The 15789-nt window shown below is 43.8% G+C and overlaps 1 protein-coding gene across 1 annotated transcript in view; it reads right to left on the reverse strand.

Moving 5' to 3' along the window:
* Positions 1–13183, reverse strand: part of LOC126335733 (probable glutamate receptor) — a 68222-nt gene extending 55039 nt beyond the window's left edge. Inside the window, exons 1-2 of the mRNA XM_049999189.1 lie at positions 13127–13183; positions 9178–9477 (exon numbers count right to left, since the gene is read on the reverse strand). Coding sequence (XP_049855146.1) covers positions 9178–9477; positions 13127–13183 — 357 coding nt within the window. The remainder of the gene's footprint in view (positions 1–9177; positions 9478–13126) is intronic.
* Between the last annotated feature and the right edge of the window lie 2606 nt (positions 13184–15789).

Consider the following 15789-nt stretch of genomic DNA (forward strand, 5'->3'; position numbering starts at 1 on the left):
GAAAGTCTCGATTTATCCTGAATCCACTCCGTACAATTTCATGTGAAATCCTTAAAAGAATGTTGTTGTTGTTGTGGTCTACAGTCCTGAGACTGGTTTGATGTAGCTCTCCATGCTACTCTATCCTGTGCAAGCTTCTTCATCTCCCAGTACCTACTGCAACCTACATCCTTCCGAATCTGCTTAGTGTATTCATCTCTTGTTCTCCCTCTACCATTTTTACCCTCCACGTTGCCCTCCAATGCTTAATTTGTGATCCCTTGATGCCGCAAAACATGTCCTACCAACAGGTCCCTTCTTTTTGTCAAGTTGTTCCACAAACTCCTCTTCTCCCCAATTCTATTCAATATCTCCTCATTAGTTATGTGATCTACCCATCTAATCTTCAGTATTCTTCTGTAGCACCACATTTCGAAAGCTTCTATTCTCTTCTTGTCCAAACTATTTATCATCCATGTTTCACTTCCATACATGGCTTCACTCCATACAAATACTTCCAGAAACGACTTCCTGACACTTAAATCTATACTCGATGTTAACAAATTTCTCTTCTTCAGAAACAATTTCCTTGCCATTTCCAGTCGACATTTTATATCCACTCTACTTCGACCATCATTAGTTATTTTCCTCCCTAAATAGTAAAACTCCTTAACTACTTTAAGTGTCTCATTTCCTAATCTAATTCCCTCAGCATCACCCGATTTAATTTGACTACATCCCAGTATCCTCGTTTTGCTTTTGTTGATGTTCATCTCATATCCTCCTTTCAAGACACTGTCCATTCCGTTCAACTGCTCTTCCAAGTCCTTTGCTGTCTCTGACAGAATTACAATGCCATCGGCGAACCTCAAAGTTTTTATTTCTTCTCCATGAATTGTAATACCTAATCCGAATTTTTCTTTTGTTTCCTTTACTGCTTGCTCAATATACAGATTGAATAACACCGGGGAGAGGCTGCAACCCTGTCTCACTCCCTTCCCAACCACTCCTTCCCTTTCATGCCCCTCGACTCTTATAACTGCCATCTGGTTTCTGTAAAAATTGTAAATAGCCTTTCGCTCCCTGTATTTCACCCCTGCCACCTACAGAATTTGAAAGACAATATTCCAGTTAACATTGTCAAAAGCTTTCTCTACGTCTACAAATGCTAGAAACGTAGGTTTGCCTTTTCTTAATCTTTCTTCTAAGATACGTCGTAAGGTTAGTATTGCCTCAGGTGTTCCAATATTTCTACGGAATCCAAAGTATCTTCCCCAAGGTCCGCTTCTACCAGTTTTTCCATTCGTCTGTAAATAATTCGCGTTAGTATTTTGCAGCTGTGACTTATTAAACTGATAGTTCGTTAATTTTCACTTCTGTCAACACCTGTTTTCTTTGGGATTTGAATTATTATATTCTTCTTGAAGTCTGGTGGTATTTCGCCTGTCTCATACATCTTGCTCACCAGATGGTAGAGTTTTGTCAGGACTGACTCTCCCAAGGCCGTCAGTAGTTCTAATGGAATGTTGTCTACTCCCGGGGCCTTGTTTCGACTCATGTCTTTCATTGCTCTGTCAAACTCTTCACGCGGTATCTTATCTCCCATTTCGTCTTCATCTCATTAAAAGAATATGGCCCAATAAATTACATCAAGCGTGCGACAGAAATTTATATAATTATTTCAATACGACGGTTCAGGCAATGGATTATATCAAATAGCCAGCAATAATTTTTTTATGCAGCCGGTCAGTAATCATGGAGAAGTACGCAAAGAGAGAAAATGAAAATCGAATTATTTCCATGAAATAAACATTATTAGCTTCTACGCCTTGCTTTCTTAAATTGCTCATAAAGTAGGTAAATAAGAAAAAAAATCATACTGATGTGATTCCTTAAGATGAGGTGGAATCCCAATAAATATCATCGTCAGCAAGAGGCCTGTACTCAGAGGAAATAATTCGTTGATACATTTTAGAATGAAATAAGCTCTAACATTCGTAACATCCAATCATTGATACCGATTAACAAGACGCTAAAGGGGGAAGGTACATATAAAGTCGTGCACAACAAGCAATTTCATTACACTTGTATCAAAGGGCAGCCAGTCACTACGTTCACCAGTCTGATAAAGATTCCGACAATCCTGACAAACGTTAGCTACCGGCATCGCCCCGGACTTGCAAGTATTCATAATGAGGAAGAAGTTCCGTAGAAGACAACGGGATGTTACTGCTGTGAATGGTCTATCACTTTAAGTTCGACCTTCCAAAAACACAGAAAAAACATTAAAAATTTGTACACGAAAATTTGGGTATACAACCTTTTATTTGTTCTGCTTAGCTACGAACGGTTTGATTAATTGTTATGGTGAGAATCGGATCGGTGAGATTACACTCAAACTTTGTAAAAAGTAAAAACAATGGTTCAAATGGCTTTGAGCACTATGACCCCTAGAACTTACAACTACTCAAACGTAACTAACCTAAGGACATCACACACAGCCAAGCCCGAGGCAGGATTCGAACCTGCGACCGTAGCGGTCACGCGGCTCCAGACTGTAGCGCCTAGAACCGCTCGGCAACTTCGGCCGGCGTAAAAAGTAAAGCAACAGGTCTTAGAAAAAACATGACTCCACACTTCACCAAAGATCATTTACTCTCTTTTCACGTTTTAATTTAAATAACTCAATGCTCACCTACACTGAACTATAAATTAATTGACGGATGCTAATCGAAAAGAAACGTATAATAGATGAGCTCGTAAGAGCATATCTTAATCTCATGTCGACGCAATGAGAAAATGCTGCCTTCCCATTTGTTTGCTGGGAGCGCATAAAAGTACTTCGGGAAGAGTGAAAAGTACACAGACATCAAAAATCATGTTGGATGGTGTTATTGATGGCTTGCCGAAATTTCACATCTTCTGAAATTTGAAATGACAGAATTAAAACTGTAAAACAAATGGTTTTTTTTGGCGTAAAGTAGTCATATGGAGGTTTCCATTGTTTTATACTCAGTATCTGCAAAGGTATTAAAAAAAAATGTGGGTTTTGGTGATGAATATAATAAAGTGTAGCAGATTATCTAGTGTATTAGATTATCTACTCTCTGGAATTATGTTATGATCTGTATATTGTTGCAGTTGCGGACTTCAGTACAAAGACTGGTTTGTTGCAGCTCTCCGTGCTAGTCTACCCTGTGCAAACCTCTTCATCTCCGAGTAACTTCAACCTACATCCTCCTGAATCTGCTTAATGTATTCATCTCTTGGTCTCCCTCTACGATTTTTACTCTCCACGCTTCCCTCCAATGCTAAATTGGTGATCCCTTTATGCCTCAATGTGCTTTTCCTTTGTTGATGTTTATCTTACAACCCCCTTTCAAGACACTGTCCAGTCCGTTCAATTGCTCTTCCAAGTCCTTTGCTGTCTCTATCAGCACTACAATGTCATCGTCGAACCTCGAAGTTTTTATTTCTTCTCCATGGATTTCAATTCCTACTCCGAATTTTTCTTTTGTTCCCTTTACTGCTTGCTCAATATACAGATTGAATAACATCGGGGATAGGCTACAACCCTGTCTCACTCCCTTCCCGACCACTGCTTCACTTTCATCTCCCTCGACTCTTATAACTGCCATCTGGTTTCTGTAAAAATTGTAAATAGCCTTTCGCTCCCTGTATTTTACCCCTTCCACTTTTAGAATTTGAAAGCGAGTATTCCAGTCAACATTATCAAAAGCTTTCTCTTCGTCTACAAGTGCTATAAAAGTAGGTTTGCCTTTCCTTATCTATCTTCTAAGATATTTTGTAAGATCAGTATTGTCTCGTGTGTTCCTACATTGCTACGGAATCCAAACTGATCTTCCCCGAGGTCGGCTTCTACCACTTTTTCCATTCGTGTGTAAAAAATTCGTGTTAGTATTTTGCATCTCTGAGTTATTAAACTGATTGTTTGGTAGTTTTCACTCCTTTCAGCACCTGCTTTCCTTGGGATTGGTATTATTATTTTCTTCTTGAATTCTGTGGGTATTTCGCCTGTCTCATACATCTTTCTCACCAGATGGAAGAGTTTTTTCATGGCTGACTCTCCCAACACTATTAGCAGTTGTAACAGAATGTTGTCTACTCCCGGGACCTTGTTTCGACTAAGGTCTTTCAGTGCTCTGTTAAATTCTTCACGCAGTATCATATCTCCCATCTCATCTTCATCTTCGTCCTCTCCCACTTCCATAATATTGCCCTCAAGTACATCGTCCTTGTACAGACGCTCTATATGTTCCTTTCACCTTTCTGCTTTCCCTTCTTTGCTTAGGACTAGTTTTCCATCTGATCTCTTGATGTTCATACAGATGGTCCTCCTTTCTCCAAAGGTATCTTTAATTTTTCTGTAGCCAGCATCTGTCTTACACCTAGCGGTATATGAATCTACATACTTACATTTGTTCTCTAGCCATTCCCTCTTAGCCATTTGGCACTTCCTTTCATTCTCGTTTTTGAGAAGTTTGTATTAGTTTTTGCTTGCTTCATTCACTGTGTTTTTATATTTTCTCCTCTCATCAATTAAATTCAATATCTCTTGTGTTACCCTAGAATTTCTACTAGCCTTCGTGTTTCTATCCACTTTATCCGCTGCTGCCTTCACTATTTCATCTCTGGAAGCCTGAAAGCTGTTCCTAGTTCTTCTACTGTATTCCTTTCCCCCGTTATTGTCAATCGTTCCCTAATGCTCCCTCTGACACTCTCTACAACCTCTGGTTGTTTCAGTTTATCCAGGTCCCACCTCCTTATATTCCTACCTTATTCCAGTTTTTCATTTTTAATCTACAGTTGATAACCAATAAATTGTGACCAGGCCCGCATCTCGTGGTCGTGCGGTAGCGTTCTAGCTTCCCACGCCCGGGTTCCCGGGTTCGATTCCCGGCAGGGTCAGGGATTTTCTCTGCCTCGTGATGGCTGGGTGTTGTGTGCTGTTCTTAGGTTAGTTAGGTTTAAGTAGTTCTAAGTTCTAGGGGACTGATGACCATAGATGTTAAGTCCCATAGTGCTCAGAGCCATTTTAACCTTTTTGAATTGTGACCAGAGTCCACATCTGTCCCTGCAAATCTCTAACAATTTAAAAGCTGATTCCTAAATCTCTGTCTTGCCATTATAAAGTCTATCTGGAACCTTCAGGTGACTCCAGGCCTCTTCGCGTACACAACCTTCTATCATGATTCTTCAACCAATTGTTAGCTATTATTACTTTGAGATCTGTGGAAAATTCTACCAGGCAGCTTCCAGTTTGATTCCTTACCCGCAGTGAATATTCAGCTACTAATTTTCCTCCTTTTCATTTCCCTACTATCGACTTCCAGTCCCTCATGACTAGTAAGTTTTCGTCTCCCTTAACTATCTGAATAATTTCTTTTATCTCGTCGTACATTTCTTCAATCTCGTCATCATCTGTGGTGCTACTTGGCAAATAAACTTGTACTGCTGTGGTTGGCGTGGGCTTCGTGTCTATCTTGGTTACAACAATGTGACCCCTACGCTGTTCGTAGTAGTTTATCCGCGTTCCTTTTCTTTTTATCCATTAATGTGATCGCTATGCTGTTCGTAGTAGTTTATCAGCGTACCTTTGCTTTTTATCCATTATTAAACCTACTTGTGGATTACCGTTATTTGATTTTGTATTTATAACCCTGTATCACCTGACCGGAATTATTTTTCCTCCTGCCACCGAACTTCACTATTTTCCAGTATATATATAACTTTAACACACCCATTTCCCTTTTTAAATTTTCCAACCAACTTGCCCGATTAATGAATCTGATATTCCACGCTACGATCCGTAGAACGCCAATTTCCTTTTTTCTGCTAACATGCTAACAACGTCCTCCTTAGTAGTCCCCAGCCGGAGATCGGAATGGGGGACTACTTTACCTCTGGAATATTTTACCCAAGAGGATGCCATCGTCATTTAATCGTAAAGTAAAACTGCATGCCTACAGCTGTAATTTCCCCTTGCTTTCAGGCGTTGACATTACGAGTACAGCAGTGTTGTTTTGGTTGATGTTGCAAGGCCAGTTGAATCAGTCACCCAGACAGTTGCCTTGCAACTACCAAAAATGCTGCTGCCCCTCTAAGGGACCACACGTTTGTCTGGCCTCTCAATAGATGCCATTCCGTTGTGGTTGCACCTACGGTACGGCTACTGTGTCGCTGAGGCACACAAGCTCCCCATGGTTCATGGACGTTACAGCACCATATTGTATCTATGCAGTTACATGGATTGTCCCAGTTTCAAGGCATTATTGAAGAGTGCAGTGACGACAGAGACGGGAGATCAGAGGGCGAAGACTACTGTAACTACTGCTGTTTTAAGAATTGTACAAACTACATTTATTGTAGTAGAGAAGGAAATTTAAACAGTACAATCTCTAGACATTTATCTGTTGTAGAAGAAAATCATGAGGTAAATATTATCCTAACTATAAGATAAGTTTAATGTGGCAACAAGTGTGCTTCTCAATCAACAGGCTACCTGCGCTTGCTGGCGGAAAGTGAGTGTTTCGCTTCCCGTCCTGCATGGGCAGATACAATAGGAGCACAGTGCGTTGCAGTCGTATAGAGAGTGAAGATCCGTCTGTTGGCGATGTGCAATGTATTCTTTTGTGACGGTAGCTGCAACAGTGAGCGCAAGCCTGTAAAGGCTTGAAGTGACGGGACTTTCGTTTGTAAGTGACTCAGATCATAAAGAATCGAATTTTCTTGTGAAAATAACGTAATTATTTGCCTTAGATAACTATTTGCTTTAGAGTTTTAGCTGCGATTCTATTTCATCTCATGGCGAGTGGAGCATTAATCTTACCACTTTTAGGTTAACTAAACTATTGGAGCGCAACGACCATTAATGGACGTATTAGTGAAAGCCTGAGCCGTGTATTGCAGCGACACCGACAGTAGGTGGACGTGGGATGTTGTCACTGAGATAATTCAACAAGGCCAGTAAAATAGTGCAAGGCAGGTTAGCTCTCTGAAACAGTGAACTCAACAGTAATTCACGGACTAGCGTGGCAAGGAAGAAGGCATCCTTCCACACTCACAGTGAAGGTAGCGTTTTAGGACACGTGACTGGTAATTGTGCATGTGCACAAAGAGCTCACTGTTGCCGACAGTAAGTACTGGTCATTTTTGAGATGGAACTGGTGTGAATCTCGCTGCCCCACCAGGACGACGGGGCTGTGACGGATGAGGAAGCCACATGGACCTGCCAGTGGAAGTCACTGGCTCTATGTGCTATGTTAGATTAGCTACACTGGGCCTTGTTCATGTGTGGACAATATTAGGAAAAAATCGAATAAATTAAAATGGAAACGTACTCGCACACACCACCATACAATGTCACGAGGTGAAAACTTAATTTTCACAATACTGTGTGCAGTCGTTTTTACATCCTGTATTTCGTTTCACACATAAGTAATTTTTAGTAGTAGGTATCATTGCGATATATGTCACCGATACTGGAAATTTCATTTCGATTATACCCTGAAGCGCCGAAGAAACTGGCACTGGTGTGCGCATTCAAATACAGAGATATGTACATAGGCAGAATACGGCACTGCGGTTGGCAACGCGTATAGAAGACAAGTGTCTGGCGCAGTTGTTAGATCAGTTAATGCTGCTGCAATGGTGGCTTATCAAGATTTAAGTGACTTTCAACGCGATGTTGTAGCCGACGCACAAACGATGGGACACAGATCTTCGAAGTAACAATGAAGTGGGGATTTTCTCATACGACAATTTCACGAGAGTACAGGGAATATCAGGAATCCGGTAAAACATTAAACGTCCGACACCGCTGGGGCCGCAAAAAGATTCCGGTAGAACGGGACCAACGACGACTGAAGAGAATCGTTCAACGTGAAAGAAGTGCAACCCTTCCGCAAATTGCAGCAGATTTCAGTGCTGGACCATCAACAACTGGCAGCATGCGAACCATTCAACGAAGTATTTTCGATATGGGCTTTCGGACCCGAAGGCCCACTCGTGTACCCTTTCTGACTGCGCTTGGCCCGTCAACACCGATGATGGACTGTTGATGACTGGAAACATGTTGCCTGGTCGGTCGAGTCTCGTTCCAAATTGTATCGAAGGGGTGGACGTGTGCGGGTATGTAGTCAACCTCACGAATGTATGGCCCTTCACGTCAGCAGGGGACTGTTCAAGCTGGTGGAGGTTCTGTAATGGACGTGTGCATTTGCAGCGATAAGGATCCCCTGAAACGTCTACATAGACTCTGACGGTGACACGCACTCAATCATCGTGTCTCATCATCTGCATCCATTCAAGTACATTGTACATTCCGATGAACTTGAGCAATTCCAACAGGACAATGCGACGCCCCACACGCCTAGAAGTGCAACGGAGTGGCTCCAGGAACACTCATCTGAGTTTAAAAACTTCAGCTGGCCACCAGACATGATCATCTCTGGGATGCCTTGCAATGTGCTGTTCAGAAGAAATCTCCACCGCCTCGTACTCTTACCGATTTATAGACGGCCCTGATGGATTCATGGTGTCAGTTCCCTCCAGCACTACTGCAGACATTAGTCGAGTCCATGCCACGCCGTATTCCGGCACTTCTGCGTGCTCGCGGGGGTCCTACCCGATATTAGGCAAGTGTACCAGCTTCTTTGCCAACGGCCTGGCCGCAGTGGTAACACCGGTTCCTGTCAGACACCGAAGTTAAGCGCTGTCGGGCTGGGCCAGCAATTAGATGGGTGACCATCTGGTCTGCTGAGCGCTGTTGGCAAGCGGGGTACACTCAGCTCACGCAAACTGAGGAGCTACTTGATTGAGAAGTAGCGGCTCTGGTCTTGTAAACTGACATACGGCCGGGAGAGCGGTGTTCTGACCTCATGCCCCTCCATATCAGCATCCGGTGATGCCTGTGGTCTGAGGATGACACGGCGGCCGGTCGGTGCCGTTGAATCTTTCAAGGCCTCTTCGGTTCGGACGGAGTTTAGTTTAGTTGACCAGATTCTTTGGCTCTTCAGTATATAAAACATTTTAGTGTCCCTTAGCTTTGAACATCCTCTATTAAAAGTGCCTACTTCTAGTTGATACACTATGCCAATAAAATGTGTCATACTTCAACGATTTTCCAATTTTAGAAGGTCAAAGATATATTTTTTAATAAGCTGAATGATGACATACCGTAATTATCCCCACCGTCATGTTGTATCCCATCAGGTCTTTCCGGCGCATGCTGACGGCTCCGTTCCCACAGATAAGCTGCTTGCTGGCACGCCATGCGCAGTACTTCTTCATAACCAGCGGATGTCCCTTGCCTACCCTGTAAGCTTCCAGAATGTTGAGTCTACCTCTAACCGATGGCACCACCACGTAGAAATTAGAGTTGAATTCAATGTGTAGATTGTGCAAGTCTAATTCTGTCTTCCTGTCATTCAGCAGCAACAGCCACACGAAATCGGACTGCCGCTTCTCGAACAGATCCTGTGCGGTCAAAAAGATGTATAACATTACTAAACAAAGCAAATTACGTTCTGAATTAGTTATACACTCCTGGAAATTGAAATAAGAACACCGTGAATTCGTTGTCCCACGAAGGGGACACTTTATTGACACATTCCTGGGGTCAGATACATCACATGATCACACTGACAGAACCACAGGCACATGGACACAGGCAAAAGAGCATGCACAATGTCGGCACTAGTACAGTGGATATCCACCTTTCGCAGCAATGCAGGCTGCTACTCTCCCATGGAGACGATCGCACAGATGCTGGATGTAGTCCTGTGGAACGGCTTGCCATGCCATTTCCACCTGGCGCCTCAGTTGGACCAGCGTTCGTGCTGGACGTGCAGACCGCGTCAGACGACGCTTCATCCAGTCCCAAACATGCTCAATAGGGGAAAGATCCGGAGATCTTGCTGGCCAGGGCAGTTGACTTACACCTTCTAGAGCACGTTGGGTGGCACGGGATACATGCGGACGTGCATTGTCCTGTTGGAACAGCAAGTTCCCTTGCCGGTCTAGGAATGGTAGAACGATGGGTTCGATGACGGTTTGGATGTACCGTGCACTATTCAGTGTCCCCTCGACGATCACCAGAGATGTACGGCCATTGTAGGAGATCGCTCCCCACACCATGATGCCGGGTGTTGGCCCTGTGTGCCTCGGTCGTATGCAGTCCTGATTGTGGCGCTCACCTGCACAGCGCCAAACACGCATACGACCATCATTGGCACCAAGGCAGAAGCGACTCTCATCGCTGAAGACGACACGTCTCCATTCATCCCTCCATTCACGCCTGTCGCGACACCACTGGAGGCGGGCTGCACGATGTTTGGGCGTGAGCGGAAGACGGCCTAACGGTGTGTGGGACCGTAGCCCAGCTTCATGGAGACGGTTGCGAATGGTCCTCGCCGATACCCCAGGAGCAACAGTGCCCCTAATTTGCTGGGAAGTGGCAGTGCGGTCCCCTACGGCACTGCGTAGGATCCTACGGTCTTGGCGTGCATCCGTGCGTCGCTGCGGTCCGGTCCCAGGTCGACGGGCACGTGCACCTTCCGCCGACCACTGGCGACAACATCGATGTACTGTGGAGACCTCACGCCCCACGTGTTGAGCAATTCGGTGGTACGTCCACCCGGCCTCCCGCATGCCCACTATACGCCCTCGCTCAAAGTCCGTCAACTGCACATACGGTTCACGTCCACGCTGTCGCGGCATGCTACCAGTGTTAAAGACTGCGATGGAGCTCCGTATGCCACGGCAAACTGGCTGACACTGACGGCGGCGGTGCACAAATGCTGCGCAGCTAGCGCCATTCGACGGCCAACACCGCGGTTCCTGGTGTGTCCGCTGTGCCGTGCGTGTGATCATTGCTTGTACAGCCCTCTCACAGTGTCCGGAGCAAGTATGGTGGGTCTGACACACCGGTGTCAATGTGTTCTTTTTTCCATTTCCAGGAGTGTATTTTTTAAATTAGTTATATTTCTAGCAGAAAAACACTCGCTATGAAAAATGATATTAATTTAAATGTTTTTGAAAATAGTATATTCGACGAAACATTTGCACCAGAAACATATTTTTCTCTTACTGCATAAAATGGAACGAACATGTGAGGACTGTGGTAGGAAAGGCGAATGGCTAATTGTGGTTTATTGGGAGAATTTTAGGACAGTGTGATTCTTCTGTAAAGGAGACCGCATACAGGGCACCACGTCAGATTGAAGGAAGACATTGAAGCAGTTCAAATGCTGGCGGTCAACACGTGTTACGGAGATGTTTCGAGAACTCAAATGGGAATCCCTGGAGGGAAGGCGACGTTCTTTTCGAGAAACACTATTGAGAAAATTTACAGAACCGGCATCTGAACCTGACTGCCGAACGATGCTACTGCCACCAACGTACATTACGCGCAAGTCCCACGAAGATAATAGACGACAAATTAGGGTTCATACGGAGGCATATAGGTAGTCGTTTTTCCCACGCTCTATTTGCGAGTGGAATAAGAAAGAAAATAACAAGTAGCGGTACAGGGCACCCTCCGCGATGCACCGTACGGTGGGTTGCAGACTATCTATGTAGATGTAGATGTAGATGTGAGTTTAAAAAAATTTTTGATAAAGGGCGGTGACTGACCTTGTCAGACAGTTTGTCAAAGTCTAAAAACAGAGTGACTGCATGCTCACATGAATTTGTTCTCGGTATAACTCTGGAATGCCTGAACAAATTTCACCCAAAGTTAGTACACATCATGACCATTGGGGAAAAGAAACAAGTTTAGCTCACTTTTAGCAACCTATTGGGGTGGTGGAAATGTGAAAGGGTGACAACTAATAATAATCGAATACTAATGACGTTGGTGTCAAAAATGGTTCAAATGGCTCTGAGCACTATGGGACTTAACGTCTGAGGTTATCAGTCCCCTATAACTTGCGTGGCTCTATCATAGAACAGGCTTACTTGATGTTTTGAGCATCTTCTTGCTTCCCACTGCTGAAGAGCAATTCGGGGATGGCTATTGCGTATTTCAACACGATCAAGCACCTGTTCATAATGCACGGCCTTTGGCGGAGTGGTTACATGACAATGACATCCCTCTAATGGACCGGCCTGCGCAGAGTCCTGACCTGAATCCTATAGAACACTTTTGGGATGTTTTGGAACGCCGGCTTCGTGCCAGGCCTCACCGACCGTCATCGACACCTCTCCTCAATGCAGCACTCCATGAAGAATGAGATTACAATCCCCAAGAAACCTTCCAGCATCTGTATGAACGTAGGCTGCGAGACTGGAAGTTGTCATCAAGGCTAAGAGTGGGCCAACAGCTTATTGAATTCAAGCATTACCGATGGAGGGCGCCACGGACTTGTAGGTCATTTTCAGCCAGATGTCCAGATACTTTTAATCACGTAGAGTAAATTCTAATCTCCTTCTCCCTGTAATCTCTTACACCAATCACATTCTCCCTCTAATCTCATACACCTTATGTTCCTCTCCTCCTCCTCCATCCTCTCCCCACTCTATCCACCTCCTCGTCCCCCTCTCTCTCTATCTCTCTCCATCTCGTCCTCCAACAACTCCCTCTGCATCTGCTCCTCTCCCTTCTCTCTGTCCATCTCCTCTCTCCCTTCCCCCCTCTGTCCTTGAACCTCGTTTATTGTCATTGTAAACGGACGCTTTATTGGGAGTTGTTGTCGTTTAAAGAGAATGGGTAAATCAGTACACGGTGTGTGAGATAGATCCCTCCAGCTGCTGGATCTGTGAAGACAGTATCTTCAATGGCAGACTTTCATATAGGTTTAATCTACAAACGGATAGGATTGCGAAATTTTGGACAATTCACATTCCGTCATAGTATTGTAACCATAAACCAATAAGCCATAAATACAACTTTCCTGTTATCTACAGAAAACGAAAGCAAGCAAACAAAACAGCACATTGTTGTTTTCACAATTTTTATTTGTTTAAATGACCTGCTACTGTAGAGAAACAATACAGCGCAACACAGCACACCATTTTCTTCCTCGCCGTCGATTTTAACAGAAAATCTGTACATTGTAGCTCAAGGAAGTACATAGCCCATCCCCGTATAAAATTTTCAAGTAACCTTTCGAGATTTTTCACTTACCTTCAGGCTGGACGCATTGAGGAGCCAATCTTTGTTTGGCACAATGAGCAGCGGCATTCCTGGACAATTGTGAGTAAACTCTTCTTGGAAGGTACTCTGCAGGATTCCCGTCTGATGATATGTTGTCATTTGTCTGAGGAATTTTGATATGATTCTTGATTTCCTCAGAATTTCTGGAGAGTATTAAAAAGCCATGACTACCCACATATTGTCACACAAAGCGATTTTCAGGAAATAAATCGGATAACTACTGTGTGTTAGTAATCTCAATACCATAAATAACTTCGAAACATGAGAAAACTTAATTTAGTGATAAAGGGCTTTCTGCATTAAAATTAACATCGCCATGTTGAATATGTGTAATTGGATTAGTAGCTTCTTTGACTGTGATTGAGTACAACAGCCTGTCAATGGTCATGTCGTGTTCTTGGACAAGAGGGGCTCAACGCTGGCCTTCCTAAAGGAAACGTAACTCCATATATATTTAAAATAATTTTGACGATAACAGAGGTTTACAATTAGTTACTTCTGAATAGCGTTGACCATTGCAATGGTCATCGTAATGGCCTCTGTTGTGACCGATAACCGTAATACGAATTACTAATCTCGTCTCTTGCAACACTTGAGCGTCAATGCATGAAGCATACATGTCGTGTATCACGTCCCGCATGTTTGACAGATTTCCATTTTATGTGGTCCCCAGAAATTTGCTTCTTATTCGAAAAGCAAAATCGGTTAGATATCTTCTTCGATTTCCTCCTTAGTACTTCTTACATGAGGTTGACAGTCGTTTGCAGCAACATTCTACATCTACATCTTGTAAGGTGTCAGGCAAATCCAACACCTTCCATGAAAACCCTGACATGATAAGCAAATCCAGTAGTATGTCACATAGCTCCGAATAAATCGTGACATTAAATTAACCAAAGTAATACGAGTAACGAGTGAGCAAATGGAATACCACAGACTAACACAACAATGCCTAAATGCATGTCATACCTTCCCACCGTGAGACCGACGCAGTTCCAAGGGGAGAAACGAGAACAGAAGCCGAGAGCAGAACCGTGTTAAGCTAGAAGGCCCTACGATAAGGGACAGACTGGACACCCACGTGGCCAGCTTACCACTAAAACTACCACCCGCACGTTTTAGCGTGAGACTTTTTCTCGTCTCTGTTACGTCAAGGACCACCCCTCAGCCAATGTTAAAAGCTAGAGCCCTCCAGAAAAACAGTATAGATCTTACGATAACACAAAAATGTCCACACCACCCACACGTTTTATCATGAGACTTTTTCGCGTCTCAGGTACGTCAAGGACCACCGCCCGCCCCCCCCCCCCCCCAGCACATATTAAAAGATAGAGCCCTCCTTTTTGCGTAATACTAGTGTCGATCGTAAATTAAAGCTCATGGTGTTCACATTTGCCACTTGAAGTAAAAATCTGAAACGCAATGATTTCTCTGTTATAGAATTATTGAGAAGCCACATCAGCCACTGTAATTTACGACGAGTTAGATAAGCAATTAAAGGTAATTGAGGGTCACTGTAGACCATTTTGATAGTTTTCTATTTTGTGAAACTTAATTTAAACCTAGATTACAGATGTGATATGGCATAGGTGATCCTTCGATCCATTGTAGAACTTGGAAACCCATTCAGGGAATATCCGTTCACATTTTTGTTGAACGCAGTTGGTTTTTACCATCCTGTATTAAAACATTTCCTTTTATCAATAGTGCAATTTATAAACGATGTGTCAATCCTCATTTCAGTGCAAATGTTCTCTTTACCGATGAGGCCACCTTCCAACGTGATCAAGTTGTAAATTTTCACAATCAACATGTGTGGGCTGACGAGAATCCGCACGCAATTGTGCAATCACGTCATCAACACAGATTTTCTGTGAACGTTTGGGAAGGAATTGTTGGTGATGTCTTGATTGGGCCCCATGTTCTTCCACCTACGCTCAATGGAGCACGTTATCATGATTTCATACGGGATACTCTACCTGTGCTGCTACAACTTGTGCCGTTACAAGTACGACACAACATGTGGTTCATGCACGATGGAGCCCCTGCATATTTCAGTTGAAGTGTTCATACGCTTCTCAACAACAGACTCGGTGACCGATGTATTGGTAGAGGGGCACCAATTCCATGGTCTCCACGCTCTCCTGACCTCAACCCTCTTGACTTTCATTTATGGGGGCATTTGAAAGTTCTTGTCTACGCAAGCCCGGTACCAAATGTAGAGACTCTTCGTGCTCGTGTTGTGGACGGCTGTGATACAATACGCCATTCTCCAGGGCTGCATCAGCGCATCAGGGATTCCATGCGACGGAGGGTGGATGCATGTATCCTCGCTAAAGGAGGACATTTTGAACATTTCCTGTAACAACGTGTTTGAAGTCACGCTGGTACGTCCTGTTGCTGGGTGTTTCCATTCCATGATTAATGTGATTTGAAGAGAAGTAATAAAATGATCTCTAACAGTGAAAGTAAGCGTTTCCGGACACATGTCCACATAACATATTTTCTCTCTTTGTGTGTGAGGAATGTTTCCTGAAAGTTTGACGGTACCTTTTTTTAACACCCTGTATACACCGCTAGCCACCAAGTGGTGTGTGGCGGAGGGCGCAATTCGTGCCAGAGTCAAATCTCCC

This window comes from Schistocerca gregaria, chromosome 2, assembly GCF_023897955.1.
Source record: "Schistocerca gregaria isolate iqSchGreg1 chromosome 2, iqSchGreg1.2, whole genome shotgun sequence".
NCBI lineage: Eukaryota > Metazoa > Arthropoda > Insecta > Orthoptera > Acrididae > Schistocerca > Schistocerca gregaria.